Here is a 24,250-nt window from a genome sequence, read left to right on the forward strand (position 1 = left end):
CAAGTCAGTGAAAGTGGAAAATAATATCCATATTTTTATGGCAGTTTTTTGACAGACTTTTTTGTCCTCTAAGGTGCTGGGTGTGAGTGTGGTTTTTTATTAAAAATTAAAAAAAAAATGATCTGACACTGATTTTGATGCATTATTGTTATTTTTTGTGCAATGTTGTTGATAATCATTGACATATCCCAGACTGTGATGATAAAAAAAAAAAAAAAAAAAAGAAGCATTTAGTATATGGAAATTATTTCGTATTTTCTTTTCTCCATAAAAACAACAGTGGCGTTATATAAACAAACTGGCATTTAAAGGGTTAAAATCCTGAAAATGAATGCATATTTGGTAGTTATGATCAGGACTGATGTTGGTTAAAAAATGTACTAATTAAAAGTGTAAAATAATATTAATATATACTATTATCATGGCAGTTTTTGTCCTCTAAGGACCTCTTGAGTAACTTTTTTTTTTTATTGACGCACAAGGGTCAAACTAAAAATAAATAAATAATAAAAAATGTCAAAACAGTAATAGAGTCAAAAAAGCTACCCTACATTTAAAAACTAATAAACTTTAAAAAAAAATGTATCCATGGCGTTAATCACAATAGTCTATCGTCAAAACATAGCTACTCTGATTATTAAAAAGGTGACCACTCATTCCAATGCCTCATTTGCATATATCGTCCTTCTACGTCAGCGAGTCTAACATAACTTTCAAGCACCGAATCGTTTCAAACGCATGAACACACCTTTTCCGACTTCTATGGGGAGGCCACATTGCAGCTCTATGGCCTCAAAGAGGGGAGTGCTGACAGTGCCCTCACCGCGCATGCGCCGGAGGGGGTGTTCTGTCGAAGAATCAAGTAAATAGAACAGGGGCGGGCGGTGACGTCACTACTCCACATTGAGCTCGAGTCTGTCCGCGCGCGTTAGTAGTGAGTGAGTGAGACAGAGCGCGCGTCGTAGTATAGTGCGCACTACCATGAAGTTCTGTTTGTAGCTTAATTGTTATTACTTGTTCGACTGCGAGAGGAGGAAGCGAGGGTTTATCGGGTTTCCTACGGTATCCGCGGACATTTAAAAGAGGATTTAGCTCTGTCTCGGGGTCAAGAGCGATGTCGTCCGCGGCGGTAGCTGCTTCGAGGAGGCAGTCGTGTTATTTATGTGACTTGCCCCGCATGCCGTGGGCTATGATCTGGGATTTTACCGAGCCCGTCTGCAGAGGATGTGTGAACTACGAAGGAGCCGACAGGATCGAGTTTGTCATCGAAACGGCCAGGCAGCTCAAAAGAGCGCACGGGTTTCAGGAGGGCAGGTCGGCGGGACCGGGGAAACAGTTGTCGGGGAAGGACATGCAGTCGCTGAATCACGCGCCGGGAGACCCGGGCTCGCGCCCGCCTCAGCCCCTGGATCGCTACCCGCTCTCCTCGGAGCGTCCGCCCAGACTGGGACCCGAATATCAGTCTGCACGGCATGCGAACGGATTCTCAAAACCGGACGATCCGCCGGAGCTCAACCGCCAGAGTCCGAACCCGCGCAGGACTACCGGCGTCCCCCCCAATCTCGTACCTTTGGTGAACGGCGGTATGGCTCACGCGATGAACGGCAGACCGCAGATATCGGGTCTCGGCCCCGCGGAGCTCGGGGGGAATAAGCGGCCAGCCTCCGTCTCCAGCACGGAGCACGACAAGGACAAGCACAGACCCGACAGTATGACACCGGAGATCGGCGACAACCACAAGACCCGGGCGGATGACTGGATCAACAAGAACAAAACGGGCCGGGATCTAATGCCGCTTAATCCGTACGACAGCAGATTCAAGAAGGAGCACATGCAGCGGGTCATGTACGAAACCAGCGTTCCTGCATCCAAATCAGGTATTTTGGGGGTGATTTTCAGTGTATATTTTACGTATATACAAATCTATACCAGTCTAGCTTATATATTTAAAGTTAAAATTAGTCATGTTATAATTATTCTTTATATTATATGCGTTTATGTAGTCAATTTTGTGTATATACACACACACACATATATACATATGTATATATATATAATGCATGCACGCACACACACACACACACTTTATATAATCTTGTGTATACATGCATGCATGTATGTATGTGTGTATATATATATTGCATATAAACTAATGAGTACAATTGTGCTGCAGCCTCTTAAATGGCCTGGTTTGAATGAAAGCCCTGTGGCATGAGTCAGCTGCATGGAAAATTTCCGCTGATCAAAGCTCCATGTGCATTCGCGGTCAGCCTCATTGTTAATGTCTGGCACTGCAATGCATCATTGCATCTGGTACACTGTACATATAGTGCTGATTAAATAACATACTAACACTTCCTGCGTTCTTCCAGATAGAGGCAAACATCCCAAGAATTTGAAGCGAAAAGCCTCACCAGAGCCGGACGGGGAGGGTGCCGGAGGGAAGATAAACGGAGACGGGCAGCAGTGGCTCCCAGCGCCAGGAGACGGCTTGAAAATGCCCCCAGTGCCACCACCCAGCTTCTCCTCCCTCCGTCTACGATATCCCCACACTCTCGCACCACCCCACCGGAGGCTGCGGCCGCCGGCGCTCAGAACGGACCATCTCCCATGGTGGCGCTCATTTTGGCTGCAGACAACGCCGGGGGAAACAGCTCGCCCAAGGACGCCAACCAGGTCCACTCAACCACGCGTAGGAACAGCAACAGCCCACTGTCGCCCAACCAGCGGCGGATGGTGCAGAGGGATGGCTCGGGCCCAGGGACGCCGCACGTACCTGGCATGGATCAGGGGCATCCTCAGAGCATCCCGGACTCGTCGGTTCCCAGCAGCGTTCCGCTGTGCTGCACGCTGTGCCACGAGCGGTTGGAGGACACACACTTTGTGCAGTGCCCTTCGGTGCCGTCGCACAAGTTCTGCTTCCCGTGCTCCCGGGAAAGCATCAAACAGCAAGGCGCAACGGGAGAAGTGTACTGTCCAAGCGGGGAGAAATGCCCGCTGGTGGGCTCGAACGTACCGTGGGCTTTCATGCAAGGTGAAATTGCCACGATTCTCGCAGGAGACGTCAAAGTAAAAAAGGAGAGGGACCCTTGATTTTGTTTTAGTTTTTTTTCCATTCAGATTTTTTTGAAAATGTCCATAAATATTGGTCTATATAAATATGAATATCACATGCATACCATCCAAACAGAAACTAACAGACTTGTATATAATGGACATAAGGGACGTGCATACTTGGTAAACATTGCTGTACATTTTTTTGATTACACTGTGTTTCTATATTTTTTGAAGATAAAAGGTATGTACTCATTGCATTGGATTACGTTCCTCTTTGTTGATGTTTAATAACGATTTCTTGATGTACTTTTAGCTATGGTGGCAGTTCCTGTTAAACGTAGAATGTGACTAATGCAACTCTACGAGCACTTGGCAAACAATGAAAAACGCTTTTAGCTGTACTTGTATGCACTTGTTTAAAATTGCCAAATACATTTTCTGATCTTGTATTAACGTTGAGTCTCTGCTTGCTTTTTGGTAGGATTGGTTTGACTCGCCTCAGTGAGATTTGAGATTGCTTCGACAAGTGATGAAGGGCATATGTCCAATGTATGTCTTCTTGGAGACGTGGTTTAAATTTAACTTGGTTAAACTTTAAAGTCTTCCATGTTACAGTGCAATTACATTATGACGTCCTGAGTACTAATAATAATAAGCAGTACGTGGCCTACTTAATATGTCATTTCTTCCTGGAGTGGCTTGTTGTTGCTGTTGTAATCTACAGCAGTGACATGTAATAGGGCACTGAAAGGTAAATGATTACCTCAACAAGTTACTCTGTCGTGTTTGGGTACAGTATGTGGGAGTGCTTTGTGTACTCTATACGGGGGCAGGAAATTGCCTAGTCAGACATGGGTGGAGTTGTTTGAAAGCAGCTGTGCATTGACTAATGCTAAATCTTCTACATGAGTCACCTCAGTTACTCAACGTATATTTTGATTGCACTTACATTTGAAAGCGGTTTAAAGCTTTTTCAAAGAATGCCCTTGCTAATTTAGGCTACAATAAATAAGCCAAGTTTTTAAGTGCATGCATCATATTTTGCAGCATAATTTAAATGTAAAGGCATCTTTTAAATGCATGCATCAGATTTTGTGGCACAATATCAATGTAAAGCATCATTTAAATGCATGCATTCGATTTTGCATCATAATATTAAGGCAAAGAAGTCTTTAACGCATGCATCATATTTAGTTGCATAATATACATGTAAAGGCATCTAACGAGTGCATGCATCAGATTTTGCCGCATCATATACGTTTAAATGCATGCTACATGCATTATATTTTGTTGCAGAACATACATGTAAAGGCATCTTGCGAGTGCATACATCAGATTTTGCAGCACAGTATCAATGCAAACAATTAAATAACTGGAATTGTACAACAATGCAGTGTTTTGCATACATAAACAAAAATCTTTACCAGTTGCCTGTATACACACACATGCACAGAAGCCTGAGAAATGCGATGAGCATGGTAGTTTATAAAACAACACATGGTCACATGATCATCTCTGGAATTCCTGAGTCACTGTCCCTAGTTTGCCCTTGTTCAGTGTCTTGCAGTAGTAACCTAACTTGGTGTTTGTTAACTACTTTAGTTTTGCTTAGACAGTGTTTTGTGTGCAAAGTAATGCATTCTTACCTCATAGCATTAAATGCATGCAGTGCAACAATGCAGTGTTTTGGAAACAACAAATATATATCTTTCTCATGCATTAATAAGCACTACTTGTAAAACAACATGTGGTCACTTGGTCAGCTCTGGAATTCCCAAGTCACTGTCCTCCGTTTACCCCTTTAGTTTAGTGTCTTGGCAGTAGTATCCTAGCTTGGCCTGTTTTCTTGGAGACCGAATTAACATGTAAATGCACAAATGCTTGTTGTTGTTAACATTACTAAAGAAAACCCACAATGGCCTTTTGCTAAGAAATACTACTTTAAAAAAAAAAAAGAAATAATGCACAAATAATAATCAACATTATGCCAAAAAAATAAAGCTACGGTTCATTCAAAGATACATCAGTGCCATTAGTGGTTTGAGCAGGACTGGTTACTGGGAAAGCATGCATGAATCGCTAACCGCTCATTATTTAATAAAGCATTATTAAGAATGTGTGGACAAAGCCACAGTGACTCAACCACAGATGGATATTGTAATTGGAACTATAAAAGGAAGATCGTGCAACTCTGACTCGTCAACACAAAAGAATTCAGAATTAGGAAGCCAGTGAAATAGAGAGCACATAGCACTGGGAACCTCTCAAAATAACACTCCGATGAGGCCTGGCCTGCGAATATGTTTTCCACAGCTTGCAGGTTTGAATGATAAACAGCTGCTCACGTCTTTGATCAGCGTCTTGCGTGAGTGTTGACATAACCTTTGCACCCGTCTTCCCAGAATGAACTCAACTCGAGCTTTGAAAGAGTTTCCTTTTTGGTGCCTTCTTCTGATTATGTTGTTATTGCTGTTCTTTATGTAAATTGACTGAAGTAAATGCAGCAAAAGTGAGCATGTAAATCTATTCAGACTTTAATTTAATTGGTTGAGGTAAAAGGCATCAGTTTCTTCTACAAAAGTTATTTGCAAAATATAGCACAACACATTTAGATAATATTACTGGTGAAATGCATTACAGAAATCATGATGAAAGGCTAAATATTAAATGCCATAGATGAATATTTACTGAGTTATCCATTATTTTGTCGAGGGGGGTCAAAATGACCATTTTCACATTTGATTTTGGAGCAAAACTACAGGTCAAAAAAATAACCCTAGAAAGTTGTCAGTGTCATTATTTTATTTTTACACACAGATTGGTAGGTCTATTACTAAAATCAGTTGACTTCTGCACCCCTTGTTGCGTTATATCCCAATGGTGTGTGTCCAAAAATGGGAAAAAACACTTTGTTGTTGATGTTTTTCCAAAGTTGGAGTTCCTGTAACTCCAGAAATATTAAAGATATCTTAATATACTTTTAAATTCTGGTTCAAAACAAACTTTTCTTTTGGTATATTCATTTTAAAGGCCCTATATGGTTAAATCGCAGTGATATGGGGCTCTTAGTGTGGCTCCATTTTGTTATGTATTGTATTTTCAGTGGTCAAAAACCAAATGTTGGTCACATGTTATGAAGCTAATTTTTCTTGTCCAACAAAACAAAGCTCTGAAGTACAAATAACGTTGGAACTAGAAATGTACTGTAAAAACCAAGCTACTGTACTGACGTTAAAAAACTGCGGACATATCCCATAGACTTACACTGAAGAAGTGCAAGTCTCGAAAATGCCAAAAATCTAGTTATGAAAGCTGCTCTGTGTTAATCAGTCTCTGTTGGATTTGCAGGAGTCTCTCTGAACGTTTATGAGTCCTGCGTGTGTCCCTGGTTGCCACAGCTCTTGTTCTGTCATAACAGCAGCCCACGCCATTGCCTGGTTACAGAGTCGTTTAGTAAACACAAGGTATATTGGCGCTCTGTGTCAGTTTCAATACCAGGAACATCAATCCTCTGAGCTTCACCGCCTCTCTTGACAGCACAGAGAGAAAGAGAGAAATAGCAAATGGATGCATCACAGATTACATGTTTAAATGTACAATAGGTCAATGGTCTTCAAGTTGTGGGTCGCTAAAATGTGTTGCATATCTGTTCTGATGGGGCGCGAACAGCAGGGATAAAGCTATGATAAATGTCAATAATAAAATGCAACTAATAATGTTATCATGCAAAATAAATTGGCTTATAAAAGGGTGTTGAAAATGCTTCCCATATCATTTATTGTTGATGTCAAAGGCCGTGCATCCAATCAAACTCTACGGCATTTTGGTGTTAATTTCATGTGTCACTTACCAAGTTATGTGACATGCCCTCATCCTCATCCTCATCCGATTGAAGAGGTAACGCAGAGTTCATGGTAAAATTAATTGCAAAATTAATTAGTAAAACATTTCTGTACGGTGTTGGGTCACCATGTGCACCAATGGAGAATATGAGTCCTCAAGCAAGTTTTGCCAAGAAATAAATACAAATAAAATATACACTTTGCTGTCTGTGCATTTAACTTCTTATTCATTATCTATTAGACAGATTAATCAGTGTCCTGCTCTTAACACACTCTTAATGAGGAAAGCATACTGATGTCGACTATTATACCAAACCTTGCCTTTGAACCCGGATACAGAGTTCTTATCTGCTCAGACATGCACCTTGCTGCATTAAAACATCGGTTAATTTTTAATCAGTGTTTGAGTTTGTCTGTAATATCAGCGTCATGTGACTGACCATTTTAAGAGCCACTAAATTAGGCAAACAACAAATAAACATGGCTTTACAGTTTTAAAAATCAAAACAATCACATTGCTATTGTAGTAATACCAAAATACAAATTAAAATGCATTTGGAAAGTTGATGCATGTGCATGATTAATAAGATTTATTTAAAAGTCTGTTCTTTTAAGTAAGTTGCGCCATCATTTTTTACAAATATTAACCGTTTTAATCACTTTTTGCCTTTACTTGTTCATTTTAAATGGTCCTGAAATTTGACATTACTCTAGAAACTCCATGTAGTCTCTCAATTAACTCTCAATCCAAAAAAACCCATGCATAATTAAAAATAATTCACATTTAATCATTTTTTTATGGTTTTGGTTGGAGTATACAGTAGCAGGCTAAACTGCAGGACGTCAACTTCGCAAAAGGGTTAATCCATGTCAAAACCTAATTTCAGAAACTAAAAATACTACCCCCCCCCCCAAAAAAATAAACATAAATGTTGATATTTTAAATTCTATGGATCAGTATTTTACTGAGGTACCATCATTTTGTATAGGGGTGTCAAAATGACAATATTTGCTTATAATTCTGGAGCAATTAATAAAGGATATTAAGATATCTTTGATACTACTGGAGTTAAAAAGGAGTGGTGGTGGTGTAGTGGTCTAAAGCACATAACTGGTAATCTGGTAATCAGAAGGTCGCTGGTTCGATCCCCACAGCCACCACCATGGTGTCCTTGAGTAAGGCACTTAACACCAGGTTGCTCCGGGGGGATTGTCCCTGTAATATGTGCACTGTAAGTCACTTTGGATAAAAGCATCTGCCAAATGCATAAATGTAAATGTAAAAATTTGCATTGAACAAGTTTTTTCCCCCATATTTGAAATCCCATTTTTGTGGCATATAATGCAACAAGAGGTGCATTAGTCAACTCATTTAACCTCCTGAGACCCCGTGTGACTGCTGTGTGCATTTTCCACCCCCCTTTTTGATTTGTAACTAGTAGCCCCTAAAAAACAGGCTATATATATATATATATAGACCAAATATGTCTAAAAATGTGTCCACATATGTGGACAGTGGGACTAAATTCTGAAATGTTAAATAATATCAAGCTATAACCAGTCATATTATATTGTATATTATGTTTGCAGGAGTGTTGATTATTCATGTTACAGTCATTACATCAGTAATTTGCATAATTAATTCAGATTCATAGCATCGTCCAATCACTGCCAACCATGTTAGAATAAAATGATCCATTATAAATGGTGAATCTATGTACTGATGATCATCGTGAACGCACTTAACTGCATAGAGAGCTATAGGATGCTCCCTTGCTCCCTATTTAGTGCATGACTTAACCTCCAGTGTGCTGTCTGTCTGCACTGGTCTCAGAACAGTTATAGGAGAGCTATAGGATGCTCCCTTGCTCCCTATTTAGTGCACAACTTAACCTCCAGTGTGCTGTCTGTCTGCACTGGTCTCAGAACAGTTATAGGAGAGTTATAGGATGCTCCCTTGCTCCCTATTTAGTGCATGACTTAACCTCCAGTGTGCTGTCTGTCTGCACTGGTCTCATAACAGTTATAGGAGAGTTATAGGATGCTCCCTTGCTCCCTATTTAGTGCACGACTTAACCTCCATTGTGCTGTCTGTCTGCACTGGTCTCAGAACAGTTACAGGAGAGTTATAGGATGCTCCCTTGCTCCCTATTTAGTGCACGACTTAACGTCCAGTGTGCTGTCTGTCTGCACTGGTCTCAGAACAGTTATAGGAGAGTTATAGGATGCTCCCTTGCTCCCTATTTAGTGCATGACTTAACCTCGAGTGTGCTGTCTGTCTGCACTGGTCTCATAACAGTTATAGGAGAGCTATAGGATGCTCCCTTGCTCCCTATTTAGTGAATAACTGCTGTCTGTCAGGACTGATCTCAGAACAGTTTGAAATGCACCTTATTTTCATCCTAACTCCATATAAATTATATTTTCCCTTAAAATGAGCCTACAGTTCACAAATGTGTACATTGTGTTTAACAGCGTGTCGTTTCACGATATATAGCTCAAATTTAATAAATGGCATATCGGATGAAACTAGAGACTCTAATCTTTAAACTCAAACAGGTTTTAATGTAAACACTTAATGAGGTTTCTTACCAGATGTAGTTTTGTCAGTGTTTCTCCCAAACACAAACTCCTCTGTGATCGACGCCATGTTGTTTTGTCACATGACTCCGTGGGTTCAAAGTTTAACCCTTTACTGACAGCACAGAGTCTCCTGAACTGAGGTCAGCTGGTTTAGATTAAATTAAATGATGCGTTGCATAGCCTATAGCGACGCCGAAACGTAATGTCCACGCAGGTGGACGTGGGGTCAAAGGAAGTCAAGTAATGGACCTACCAATCTCTGTGTAATAAATAAAATAATGACGCTGCCGCATTTCAAAGGTTATTTTTATGACCTGTAGTTTTGCTCCAAAATCAAATGGGAAAATGGTCATTTTGACCCTCCTCTGCAAAATAATGGATTACTCAGAAAATGTTGATCCACGGCAGTTAATATTTAGGCCTTCATCGTCATTTTATGTTTATCTTTCACCAGTTAAAACATGCTCAAAATCTACATTTTAAGCTGGGGATGGAATGACACAAAAGTATTTAATGTCAAGTGCCAGTTTGGGATGAAATTAGAGCGTGCATAGAATACATTGAGCAAAACTGTGAGTACAGAATGTGTATTTTGCATGCAATGCAGCGACTGAGAGCGTGCAATGACAAAGCATGCATTCTTGCAGCAATGCAATCCAGTGTATTCTTGTTGGCATGGGAAATTTTGGTCATAAAAATCCACAAGAAGCTGTAACACGAGATCTGTTGTGTTGCATAACAGCATTTAAAAAGTCATTGCATTTAACAATTCCTTTTCCTAACTGCCATCCTGTCACAAATAACTTCAGACTTCATAAAGGCATGTCATTTTCCCGGTGTCCTTTGTGCAAACACAGTCAACAACAGACGTTCTGTGTCACCTAGTGAGAACTATTTTACAAACCAATTAACATTTCGCAACTCAGCATAAAAGCCATGCTCCGGCTTATTTGGCCCGTCGCCCGTAGACGCTCCCAGTCATCGCGTTGAGCTTGTGTTCTTGTCCAGTCCTGCCCGTTTGCTTTGCTGTGTTGTGAAACGTCTACGCTTGCTAGTTTCATTAATCATTGCACTGACTCAATCCGGTTTGGGATGATTGTGAACTAAGAAGAGGGAAATGAAATTATATGAGATGAAATCATGGCATTTTTAATGGAAGTTTTCAGGGGAAATGTCTCGATGCCGAGGCCTTGAGTAACCGTCTCCATTGTGGTGAATGAGTAATGCTCATATGTTACCATGACTTTCTTATTTTTTGGTATTTATTTTTTGTTAGTCAATAAACAGATGTTTTTAGACTTATTCTGTAAACACTTTGATTATGGTGTAATGTATATGAAATACATATATTTTAGTCATGGACAAATAAGGTTGTCCAAGGTGAGTAAACTAGAAATCTTTTAAAAGTCTGTTTAAAACACGCGTGTCAAGTGCGAAGAGATTTAATCTTTGTGTGTAATTTGGGTTCAGGAATGAATTTTTATTATTACCTTTATTATTATTATTTATTATTAACCATTTATAGAATTTTCTACAAAATATAAAAACAAATTAATTACTCTTAAAATCGAAAGTGGTTTAACCACCAAATAAAACGTATTAAAATAATTAAAATAAAATTAAAATAATTTCCTCAAATTATTAAAAAATAATAATAAAAAGTTTTCAGACAAAATATTCAAGGTAAATTTTTTTTTTTTAATTTTCTTTTTACAAATTTTTAAGTCGAGAAGATCAAAATGTGCCTTTTCGTAAAAAATGTAAAAATAATATTGTTTTAATAAGCATCACACAGTCTTGAGCAAGGGTGCCCAATACGTCGATCGCGATCTACCAGTCGATCGCAAAGGCAATGCTGGTAGATTGCACACAATTTAAATGTACTTTCGTTAAATTTTAATAAAAATAAATATAATGTCTTTCCTTCTTTTAGTTTCTGTTTTACTTGCACTCGACGAGTAAATATTGACCAGGCAGGTTTTGTTTATTCAGTTGCCATGACAACTAGGTTTGCGCATACGCGCCTTCCAAGGACTTCTGAGAACAGATCACGAAATTGCGACGCTACTGCCCGGATTAGGCAAAACTGAATGGAATCAGACTAACTGTACGTTCACACCAGAAGCGGCGAGAGCGTCCAAATTCGCTCTAGCTGCGCTGCCTTCGACACTCAAGGACGCTCGTGGACGCTCTGACGTAGTTGAAATAGGCGGCAACGTTTGTTCAGAATACTTTGTTTTGTGAAATATATTTAAAGGGGGCCGCAATTTAAACATCCAGACATGTCGACCATTTACTTTTTGCCGACCGATCACAAGTAGCGTATATACTCATGAACTCTTTAAAATGTGAAAATAAGAAATCGATCGATGGCAGAAAGTAATTAAAATTACAGTTGTTGTTATCAAAATAAAATACATTTGTAATAAAAACTGTGGTCTTGGTCATATATTACAGGGAAACCCGTCACGGCAATAATTAGTTTCTCCATTTTATCTTCGGAACGAATGTTTGGTGGGAACCAAAGTTTACACGGTTGTGTTCTCTAGACTTCGCTAGAGCGGAGCACTTCTATATTCCAATAGGTTGCCGCCGAACCGCGTCACAGCTCATTACCATAATGTTGACTGCACTTGAACTTCCATCTGACGCCCACGCCGCCCAAGACTCGCCGCGCGGCTTCTCGCCGCCGAGAGACGCTGGCTGTCATTGAAAATGAATGACTTCCGGTCGATTTGACGCTCTCGCCGCCTCTGGTGTGAACGTACGGTAATCCGGGCAGTAGCGTCGCAAACCTAGTTGTCATGGCAACTGAATAAACAAAACCTCGCCTGGTTAATATTTACTCGTCATCAGAATAAGGTAAATGCCCTGACTATTGTAATCTATTGTGCTGTAGGTGTTTTGGGTTTAGTTTTAAAACTGAATGATATCAACATTGAACATTATTATATATTTTTTTATTAATTAGAAGATTAATTCCATGTAGGAATACATGCAGTAGTCCCAACAAGCATTTTTTTAAATGAAACTGTGTAAATCTTATGGAGTTGGTCATTTAAAAGTAGATCATCACACAAAAAAGTGTGGGCACCCTGGTCTTGAGGGTCTAAAAGTGTCCTCTTTATTTGATGGTTTTTGTCAACATTAACAAATAATAATTTACACCACCTGACTCTGACTTGGTGGACAAAAGTTTTTCAAGCGTTAATCATATTTTACAACACAATCGTTTTACTGATTATTTACAAAATAAAATCAATACGATTATTCTGCACTACCTGTGCCAACATTAGATTTTTCAATAATTTCCGCTTTTAATCGGGCTTTTATTTTCTTTACACCACATGAAATATTTTACTTCAAGCTCTAGAAAAAAATATCCAAACGACTTTCAACTCAGAAATGAAACACATGTTACATTGCAACCTGGAGTTAAGTGCCTTGCTCAAGGACACAATGGTGGTGGCTGTGGGGATCAAACCAGCAACCTTCTGATTACCAGTTGTGTGCATTAGCCCACTACGCCAATTTTTAATTACCGTATTAGATTTGGACAAAAAAAATTAAAGTGTCACGTCATTTACTGTTTTATGTGTTATAATGAAGGTACGAGAGGCCAGAATGATCAGTTTTATAATGTGACATTATAAAGATCATTGGGGAGTAAAGGTGCGTTCACATACAACGCGAAAAAACAATTCGCCTTCCATTGCTCGCGCGAGTTTGACCGCTGGATTAAATATGTGTTTATACTCGCGTTAGCACGAGTAACATGAACCTGCGAGTATTCCCCGTTCTCTTCCGGAAAAGGACAGGAGGAAGGGCTTCTACGACAACTTATCCTTCCGCCATCAACCATGGCCGATATCACAACGACTGTTGCTCTGTATCTGTTGTGGATGTCCCAGATACGTTGACTACAACCATTTAATCATCCATTTTTCCTGATTACTTCTGCTGCTACGTCAGTACGTCAGTGACATCCCGTCAATCTCAATGATGATAGGCTTTCGCGACAATGCGTCATGCGGATATTTCGCTCAAGTTTCAGCTAATTTCGCTAAACGCGGTGGGGTTAAGAGAGGACCGCGAGCGGGGAGGGGAGACCCCTTCTGTTCCCAAAGAACGTGACGGGGCGTTCCGTCCACCAGGGGCAGGAGGACTACCTCCAATCCGCCCGGGGAGGCGCAGCTGTCATCCGTTAGAGGGTTGAGGAGTAAACGCTCCATCCACAGTCGTCCTTTATCCCTCTCGGAGACTTGATTAGCGTGATTGGGGCCGGGTGTGTAGAATCACGAACCCGCCCTCCGCCCTGTCACAGTGCACATTGTTGGCTGTGATTCTCTGATTGGTGGATTGTTTCTCTTTAGGATCATGGGTAGGGAAGTTCATCAGCAAGAATTCCACTATTAAACATGATTTTTAAAAATTAAGTTGAAACAACACCGACTGTTGGCTTCAAAAGAAGCATGTACCATCGATTAACAACCTCAGATCACACAGTCAGTCGGTCTTTAAAGGTTTATAAGTTATTCTTATAAGTGCACGTAGATACTGTACCATTTATTTAGCCAATGTAATTCGATTGTGAACAATGACGTACAGGTGTTATGGGCCTGATAAATGCACGAAACTCACTTCACAATAACATCCGTTTAGGTTCAGCAAACTCACATAGTGCTATAAACAATTTATGGCCACTATGGGAGGGGCAATGTCCAAAGAGAACAAATATGCCTTATCTAAAGCAACAGTGCACCTTGTACAAAGGACACACCGATGGGCAGGAGGGCAGGACGCCTTTTTTATGCGAGTGCGTATGTTTTGGAAAACCGAGGCACTTCCCACAAGCTGTTTTATCTGTCACTTCCCACCACACTCCTCCACATGTCAGTCCGACAGCAATTACAAAAACCCATCATTTTTTCTCTGAAGCTGCAGTGGTGATGTGAAGCAGCGTCTAGTGAGAGGACGGCAATCCTTTGTGTCGTTGTTTGTGTTTCATCCTCTTCCAAAAAATGGCTGTAGTATTGTTGCCTAGTCTGTGCTTTGTGGTGCTATTAAATCAAGTATTTATTTTATGCATTGGATTGAGTAACTACACAGATGTTGTTTGACACTGGCCTAAATGTGAACTTGATGGAAACCATACCGCCATGGTTACAAGGATTCGGTCATATTTATTCACCCTCATGTTGTCCCAAACCTGTACTATATAGTCTTTGTTCTTTGGAGCACAGAGATGTTTTGATGGCCGAAGCTAGGGGAAGTCAAGCTCCAAAAAAGCACCATAAAAGTAGTCCATGCAACTTGTGTGATGTATTTTAAGTCTTTTGAAGCCATATAATGGCTTTGTGTGAACCGATTGGAATTTAACAATATAAATAATATTTAATTAAATAAAAAGACATACACAAGCACATACAGGGCAGCTGCCTGTAATTCTCTGACGTCCTCGGCCGCCTTTACACCTCGTGCGCCCCCATCAGGCTGATTGGGGACCGGGCATGCGCTGTTCCAGCATGGCCCCGCCCTCCTCCTCTCTACACTCCTCCTGGCATTGCCTCAGGCCAGGGAGCCCCCGGGTGGACCGGAGTCAACCTCCGACCCCCAGCGGACAGAACGCCCCTCCGCTTATCTGGCAGCACGTTGGGACACTCCTCTTCACCTGGCAGCAACTCCATCGCTCCAGGCGGTCGTGGAATCCCGACCCTCCTCGCCTTGCGGACGGCGGCTGTTCCCCGCATCCGGCCGGTCGGGCTACTCCGTCCCCTGGCGGATTGAAGCGGCGCTCCCCTGGGTGGACGGCAGTGTCGAGGACTCTACGACGGGCATCCCTCCTCCCTCCCGGGTTTCGGCACCAGTGTAAGTGTGTTTCGATGGACAAGGAGGCGAGAACCGGCTTAACAATATAAATAATTGACATACTCTCTCTCGAACTGTCATCCTCGGCCGCCTTTATCCCTCGCGTGCCCACATCAGGCTGATTGGGGACCGGGCGTGCGCTGTCCCCGCCCTCCAGCCTGGCCCCGCCCTCCTCTGCTCTACATTTATATTTTAGCAAGCGTTTGTGGTATAATGCTGATAACCATAAAGTAATTTTGACTTGTCCCTCCTAACAAGGTTACAGTGAGTCACTTACAATGGAAGTGAATGGGGCCAATCGATAAACGTTTTAAACGTATAGGTGCAAGACATAAACAATATGTGTTTTAATATGAATTTATTGTGCTACACTCACTTTGTGCAAAGTTATATCTAATTTTACAACTTCGATGCCATGAGGACGTAAGGTCGTAAACCATAAAACTGCCGTAAAAACGATTCAACCAACCAAAAGTCTTTTTAATCACATTTCTGCCTTTAAACCCTCCAAAAATGGGCCCCATTCACTTTCATTATAAATGTCTCACTGTAACCTCGTTCAGTTTTGGGTGAACTGTTCCTTTAACACACAATTTTCGTTAATCTTCAGATAGAGGTTGACTTTGTTGTTAGATGCTAGTCTTGACTGAGCGCATACGGAAGGCAGCAGGAAGTCTGATATACTGAACTTTTAGATCCTGAAAAATCCCCACAAAGTCTTTAAAACAGAACATCACAGAGTGCGAGCAGACACATCTCATTTCATTCATGTTTATACTACATACAGTAGGTAATAATTACTAGCTCACTTCTGGAAAATCAGAAACGTACTGTAGGAAAGTACGCAAACACAGACGCCAATGCTTGTCCAGCGCACTGCACATACTTCTACATGTTGTACACTGTGTCCTATTCACCCATTCACACACAGACATTCACACACCAATGGTGGCAGAGCTGCCATGCAAGGCACTAGCCTGCCATTGGGAGCAACTTGGGGTTCAGTGTCTTGCCCAAGGACACTTCGGCATGTGGAGTTGTGTGGGCCGGGAATCGTACCACCAACCCTGCAATTGGAAGCCGACCCGCTCTACCACCTGAGCCACAGCCACCCCGAATGAATTGTATGCATATATTGTTTGATCTTATTGAACATTTATATAGAAAAAAATCCAGTTTTAGCACCATTTGTGGGTCCTTTTCCCACCATAGGCACATTTTCCAACTTATTTTAATGTTAAATTAGCGATCTGGAACGATTTCACCATGACGACATCTGACCAGCTTAAATACGGGACAAATCGTGTCCCGTATTGGTTTGATATGGGTTGCATCATTTTGTCTTTAAATACGCGACGATCCCGTATTTTACGGGACGGGTGGCAACCCTAGTTACAAACTTCAGTACTCAAGGGGGCGATAGAGTTCACAACAGAGTTACTTCTAAAAAGTAGCTAATAATTCAGTGCCGCTTGCGTCAACGTTGAGAATGCAACATGTACTTGCGTTGCGCTACTAATGGCATATATTTCTAAAAGCAACGGTGCATAAAAACAAGCTTGCTTAGCTAGAAGCGCTTGCGTTCACATACTTGTGCAACTTGTGTCTTAGTTAATGTATGCTAATATGTCGTCTTTTACGAGAACTATTGTTGCCATTCAGAATCGCTCATTCTAGGCCATCCGTTCTCTCCAATCTAGGCCATTATATAGTTCTTTATATTCAAAAGGGAACGCAACTATTGCACGTTTCACATCCATCATTAATGAAGCACATGAACGTGACGATTGAGAAGAGAACTACGCATCCTGCCTCCTTAATAAGCCCAAGTGTTGTGTGATCAATCCAGCGCCCTGCTTGTATAGCTTACATCCATTGAAAGAGAGGCGAGAAGGAACAGCACCAAAAATGGAATCTGGTCCACGTTCGCCAAATCCCAGTATAGACGATACACTGGTTAATTTTAGGCCTGCCGGGGAAAAACAAGGTCATTCTCAGATTCTGAATTGAGGACACCTTGGGATCCGTCTTGCTTTCATCAGTCACAGAGTCCCTATAGAGTTTGGCCCCACTTCAACACGGTGGCCCGTAACGGAGTATTTCCCTCCCAGTGCTCAGAAAACCTGGAACTTTAACTGTCAGTTAGGTTGTGTGTGGTTGGATCCAGGTTTTATATGTAAAAAATGTCCCCCTTGATTGCAGGGTTGTGCAAGGATATCAAGTTGGGGCGGGTATTGGCAGTGTATGTAGCCTGCTTTTCCACACAGGGCCTCAAATCGTTAAAGATCCGTCTGCACATAAGGTTTTTGGGGATTTTGTTTCTGTTATTGTTTCTGTTCTGAAATCTAGTGAACTACCTAGGTGAAGTATATGTGTAGGCACCAATTATGCTACCTTCTTAGGGTCCGTTCATTCACAGTGAATGCGTTTCTGCTGTTGTCTGCACTGTTTTTCAATTGTTTAAACATGCAGTAGACAGACGTCTTTGATTGTTGCGCCACAACGTTTCGTGCTTGAGCACCTTGTTATTAGATCCATTATCGCGTCTTGAAACACCTGCGTTGTTTTCTATTCGTTGCCCTGCATCTAGCATGGTACAGCCCTTCTTTTGGCCCAATTTGAAGGCAGCATCACATATACTGTATTCTTTGTGGACAGGCCAATCCTATAATGCATTATGAGTGGAAAAAGTTGAGACAAATGTTGTTTATAAATATAACTTATTCAACACTGAAGAGTACAAATATTAGTAGTCTAATTAAAATGTTTGACTTTTACATATGTACTCTTTTGTGTACTTTATGTACTCTATTGAATGTATGTACAATGGCAAGAAAAAGTATGTGAACCCTTTGGAATACATCGTTCAAACATTCCCAGTGTAGGTTGGAAAATGTATGTGAACCCCTAGGCTAATGATGTTAACCAAAACTAATTAGAGTCAGGAGTTGGGAAACATGGCATTCGATTAACTAAATGAGATTGGAGGTGTGGATTAGAGCTACTTTGACTTATAAAAAGCACTTAAAAATTTTGAGTTTACTATTGACAAGGAGCATCTGCTGATGTGGACCATGCCTTGTGAAAGAGATGTCAGAAGACCTACGATCAAGAATTGTTGCTTTGCATGCAGCTGGAAAGGGTTACAAAGTTATCTTGAAGAGTTTAGATTTTCATCTGTGCACAGTTAGACAAACTGTCTATAAATGGAGATCATTTAGTACTATAGGTACTCTCTCTAGAAGTGGCCGTCCAGCCAAGATGACTCAAAAGGCACACCGCAGAATGCTCGATCAGGTCAAAAAGTATCCTAGAGTGACAGATGGAGACTTGAAGGAATCATTGGAACTGGTTAACATCTCTGTTCATGAATCTATTATACTGAAAACATTTAACTGGCATGGTGTTCATGTCAGCACACTACAAAGGAAGATGCTGCTTTCCAACTAAACATTACAACGCCCCTCAAGTTAGCCGAAGACCACTTTGCCATTCCACAATGCTACTGGGAAAAAGTTTTGTGGACTGATGAAACTATGGGTTAATTGTTTGGGAAGAACATAGCACTGTTTATGGTGTAAAAAGGGCACCGCATACCAACATGAAAACGCCATCCCAACGGTGAAGTACGGTGGAGGGTGCATCGTGATTGGGGCTGCTTTGCTGCTTCGGGGTCTGGACCGCTTACCATCATCGAGGGAAAAATGAATCCCCAAGTTTATCAAGATATCCTACTGGGTAATGTCAGGGTGTCTGTGCTCCAGCTGAAGCTCAATAGAAGTTGGGTGATGCAGCAGGACAATGAGCCTTAACATTGAAGTAAATCCTCTACAGAATGGGTTTAAAAAAAGAAAATCCACATTTTGGAGTGTCCCAGTCAGAGCCAAGATCTTAACTCAATAGAGATGCTGTGAAATGACCTCAAGACAGCCGTTCACACCAGACATGTTGAAGCAGTTCTGTAAGGAAGAATTGTCCAAAATTCCTTCTGAACGTTGTCCAGGTTTAATCCGCAGCTACCCGAAGTTATTGGTTGAGGTTATTGCTGCCAAAGGAGGATCGACCAGTTATTAAATCCAAGGGTTCACTTACTTTTTACAAAGCACTGTGAATATTTATTTGGATGTGTTCAATAAAGACATGAACGATTATAATTGTTTGTGTGTTGTTAGCTTAAGCACATTGTGTTTGTCTATACTCGTGACTTTGATGAAGATGAGATCACATTTTATTTTTAGCTTTTTCGAATAGCATTGACTTGGTCGATTAAGCCAAACTCCATTGTCAGTTAGCTTATTGACTGAAATAGCACTTTGCATGAGGAATGTTTTTCAGTTACAAGGATCCATTTTGGTTTGCATGCTGCCTTACAACATTTAATATAAGTCTTTTCAATTTCTATCATAAGGATTTACCTTAAACACCGTTTCGGTTCATCTATAACCACATCGCAGGCCTCTAAAAACAGAAATTAAAGCTCATTCTCTTATGCCCAAACATACACCCATTTCTTTCATTGCAGATCAAAAGTGCGGGGGTGCTTCCAGTGTTTCCATTTTGAATCTCAGAAGCTGCTAAATCAGAAAACTGGAGCACAGAGAGAAAGAGGATAAAAGAGAAAGAAAAACATCCAGAAATGTCCTCTGATCCAGAACAGCATTTATTTACTCTGCTGAAAACAAAAAGATCAGTCAAAGCTGGTTTGCTGGTTTTAGCTGGTCTCCCATCCCTGGCCAGTTTGGTCTAGTTTGCTAGTTTTAGCGTGATCTTGGGCACTTGGCAGCATGACCCAGCTTGGAGACCAGCATAAACAAACTAAGACTAGCAGACAAAAGACAGTTTAGGATGTATATCAGCTTGACAGCAATTCTATTATACTCTTAGACCAAAATGTACAGAAGAATTGAGGCCACTAATGCTGATTTTGTCTGCTGTATTCAGGGCTGATTTGGAAAGATAACAAGGAATGTGGTTTAAAAAAGCTGCCAGACATGTGTTGTTGGACACTCTTAACTGACAGTTGTTGAAGTCACATAACACTGCAATGAAGTGCCAAATCCCAAGGAGGTGGTGATATGAGACCAGCTATTGCTGTCAATCACCCCCGGGCCACACTGGAATGGAACAGAAGGTAATAACATACAGTAGATTGCTTATCTTCTGTATTGTGAACATTGCAAAAGCATACTGACCGGTATAACCTCTATCTGGCAAAGTATTTTAGTACATCCTGCAGTGGGAGACTTTTTGTCCATTCTGAAATGCAACATACAAATATACAGGTTTTTCATTTTGGGGGGAAATAAACTGTAATGCTACAACAACTAAATGTTTACACTTTCTAAAGAAAATAAGAGTGGTGCTTGCCTGTGCAAAACTCAGAACCAGAGTGTTGTGGGTGGTTTCCAGGCCATTGACAGGTGTTTTGTGTGGTTGCCAGGGTGTTGCTAGGTGGTTGTGAGGGTGTTCTTGATGGTTGTCAGGGTGTTGCTAGGTGGCCATTTGGGTGTTCTCGATAGTTTCCGGAGTGTTGCTAGGTGGTCATTAGGGTGTTCTCGATGGTTGCAAGGGTGTTGCTAGGTGATCATTAGGGTGTTCTCATTGGTTGCCAGGGTGTTGCTAGGTGGTCGTTAGGGTGTTCTCGATAGATGCCAGGGTGTTGCTAGGTGGTCATTAGAGTGTTCTCGATGGTTGCAAGGGTGTTGCTATGTGGTCATTAGGGTGTTCTCAATGGTTGCCAGGGTGTTGCTAGGTGGTCGTTAGGGTGTTCTCGATAGTTGCCAGGGTGTTGCTAGGCGGTCATTAGATTGTTCTCGATGGTTGCAAGGGTGTTGCTAGGTGGTCGTTAGGGTGTTCTCGATAGTTGCCAGGGTGTTGCTAGGCGGTCATTAGATTGTTCTCGATGGTTGCAAGGGTGTTGCTAGGTGGTCGTTAGGGTGTTCTCGATAGTTGCCAGGGTGTTGCTAGGTGGTCATTAGAGTGTTGGTATTCAGTTGCTAAGGTATTCTGGGTGGTTACCTGCATCCAGTTGCTAGGTGGACACTTGTGTGTTCTCTGTGGTTGGCAGAGTGTTGCTATGCCAATGCTAGGGTGTCCTGGGTGGTCGCTTAGGTATTCTTTGGTTACCATGGCCTTTCTATTAAGTTGCTAGGATATTCAGTTTTTTTGCCTGGGATTTGTTAGGTTGTCACTTTCTGTGGTTGCTTGTGTGTGGCTTGGTGGTTGCCAGGGTGTTTTGGGTGGTTGTCCTGGGGTGTATAGGTGGTCACTAGTGTGTTTTTTGTGGTTGACAGGGTGTTGCATTTCAGTTGCTAGGGTGTTCTTGGTGGTTGCCTGTATTGTGCTTGGTGGTTGCTGCAGTGTTCCCAGTGGTTGTCAGGGAATTGCTATTCAGTTTGCTAGGGTGTTCTGGGTGGTCACTAAGGTGTTGCCATTCAGTTGCTAGGGTGTTCTGGGTTGTTATCTACATCCAGTTGCTAGGTGGACACTTGTGTGTTCTCTGTGCTTGGCAGAGTGTTGCTATGCCAATGCTAGTTTGTCCTGGGTGGTCGCTAGGGTATTCTTTGGTTGCCATGGCATTTCTATTAAGTTGCTAGGATACAGTTTTTTTGCCTGGGATTTGTTAGGTGGTCACTAGGGGGTTCCCAGTGGTTGTCAGGGCATTGCTGTTCGGTTGCAAGGATGTTTTGGGTGACCACTAGAGTGTTGTTATTTGTTTGCTTGGGTGTTCTCTGAGGTTGCCAAGGTGTTGCTATTCACTTGCTAAAGTGTTCTGGGTGGTAGCCAGGGAGTTACTATTTAGTTGCTAGGGTGTTCTAGATGGTTGCCTGGGATTTGTTAACTTTCTGTGGTTGCTTGTGTGTGGCTTGGTGGATGCCTGGGTGTTTTGGGTGGTTGTCCTGGGGTGTATAGCTGGTCACTAGGGTGTTTTTTGTTGTCAGGGTGTTGCATTTCAGTTGCTAGGGTGTTCTGTGTGGTTGCCTGTATTTTGCTTGGTGATTGCTGCAGTGTTCCCAGTGGTTGTCAGGGAATTGCAATTTGGTTGCTAGGGTGTTCTGGGTGATCACTAGGGTGTTGCTTTTCCATTGCTAGGGTGTTTTCTACAGTTGCCTGGGTGTTGCTAGGTGATCGCTAGGTGTTCTGTGTGGTTATTTACTGGCCAAAGTCAGATATTATTTAGCAGAGATGGGCCACTTCTATTAAAATGAACGTGAGAAACTAAAATGCCCAATGGTCAACGGATATTGAAAGGAAGTCCCAATTATAGGAAAATACCTTTTAGATACAGACATCACCTGTCAATCAACTCAAGAATGTGCATGTGCATTAGTTATTCAAGCCGGTAAAATTGAGTTGTTTTTTGGGTAATCTAAGGTAAAGAAGCCCAATTTATGATTCCAGTGTTTTACTGCTGATTTTGAATCTCTCCTCAACAAGCCACATGATTTGAGGTATCATTCATTGTCCAAATTGTTCGGGAGAAATAACGTTATTGCGTGCCAAAATATAGCAATTAGGGTTGTATTCAAATCCTTAACCCAAAGTATAAGCTATAGTGTTTGCCTTAGCAACACCACTAATGGCAGAAAGTACAAAAATAGACTTAAATGTAAAACCCAATATTGTATTGTGTCAGTACTGTATTATGTAACCAAGCAGGAGCAACTGAGCGGTGCAGCCCCGACATGCTATCAAAGACTACATCTGTTTTTATGCCCTTCAGGGTCACCGTGGTTCTTCAGTATGTGTTCCCTCCCTCTCTTTGTTGTAACCGGCTCAGTTTTCACAACAAAAATAGGCCGTCGTAGAGCTCTGTCATTGTATGCCACAAACAGGTGCACTCTCAAAAGAGACTCGGGAAACCTCAAGAGCATTAAACAATCGCACGGCATGCAAATAACTGAAAATAGTGTTATTTATGCGATCCTTCTGTATCCATGCACAGGTGTATGAGTTCATAGACCTCACAAATGCTGCTTGTGACACAAGTCTTAAATGTTTTTACTGGAGCAAAAGTTCAAAATTGTTGATTCAATGCAGAGACAGACAGTGAGAGTAATAGTTTGTGTAGCTAATTATTAAAGCAGGAGTTTAGGAAAAAATGTAACTGCAACAGACTCCCAAAACACGGTAGACATGGTAACTATGTTTTTAGATGGAAAAGAGCTGCGTGAAATTTTGTAATATTTTCCTTTCGCGTTCTATGGAAAACATGAGAGTGATTCAATCATGCCAAAGTTACATTTTTGGATGATCTAATCTTTGAGCAATACTGCATGAACTAGGCCAAGAACACTGTAATTCTTCTTTCCCGATCACATCGTCCGTGCACACAGATCAGAGCGCACATGATAGTGAACACCCCTGCGAGTTGAGTCCGAGTGATGTGGGTGGTGTCACCGGGTCTGGACATGTTTGTGCTCTAGTAAGCCTTGGCGTGGTGCCAACAATGCAGTGGAAAAGGAGAAGGAGATAGAGAGAGAGAAATCTATATGTGCTGGCACACCGTCTACAGCTGCTTCTGGAAAATTCTGCACCCTACCCCAGTATGCATGACACGCAGAGCAAGAGTGCTGGAGCTGCCCGGCTTCACTGGACACCAGATTTACAAAGTCATTTTTTATTAATGTGGTTTGCATGCAACCTTGGGAATTTCATTAAAACATTTCCAGGTTACATTTCAGCAGAAAATCAAATGGGAATAAAAACAGAAAAATTATATTTTTCAAGGAAAGGAAGCCGTTTTTTAGGTCCATTACAATGTTGCAACATTAATGGTGATAATAAATAATAATAATAATTATTATTTATTTATTATTATTAAGAATAATAATAATTATTATTTTAATAACAAATATAATTAATATTTGACATTAATTACTCATTATAATAATAATAAT

The 24,250-nt window shown here is 41.3% G+C and overlaps 1 protein-coding gene across 1 annotated transcript; it reads left to right on the forward strand.

Moving 5' to 3' along the window:
• Nucleotides 1-902: 902 nt before the first annotated feature.
• On the forward strand, nt 903-3,486 carry LOC127660437 (interferon regulatory factor 2-binding protein 2-A-like). The gene is given in 3 exon segments (XM_052150654.1): nt 903-1,877; nt 2,373-2,525; nt 2,528-3,486. Coding segments are annotated over 3 exon segments (1,482 nt in total). The 5' UTR covers nt 903-1,114; the 3' UTR covers nt 3,094-3,486.
• Nucleotides 3,487-24,250: the final 20,764 nt, after the last annotated feature.

Source organism: Xyrauchen texanus, chromosome 20, assembly GCF_025860055.1.
Source record: "Xyrauchen texanus isolate HMW12.3.18 chromosome 20, RBS_HiC_50CHRs, whole genome shotgun sequence".
Lineage (NCBI taxonomy): Eukaryota > Metazoa > Chordata > Actinopteri > Cypriniformes > Catostomidae > Xyrauchen > Xyrauchen texanus.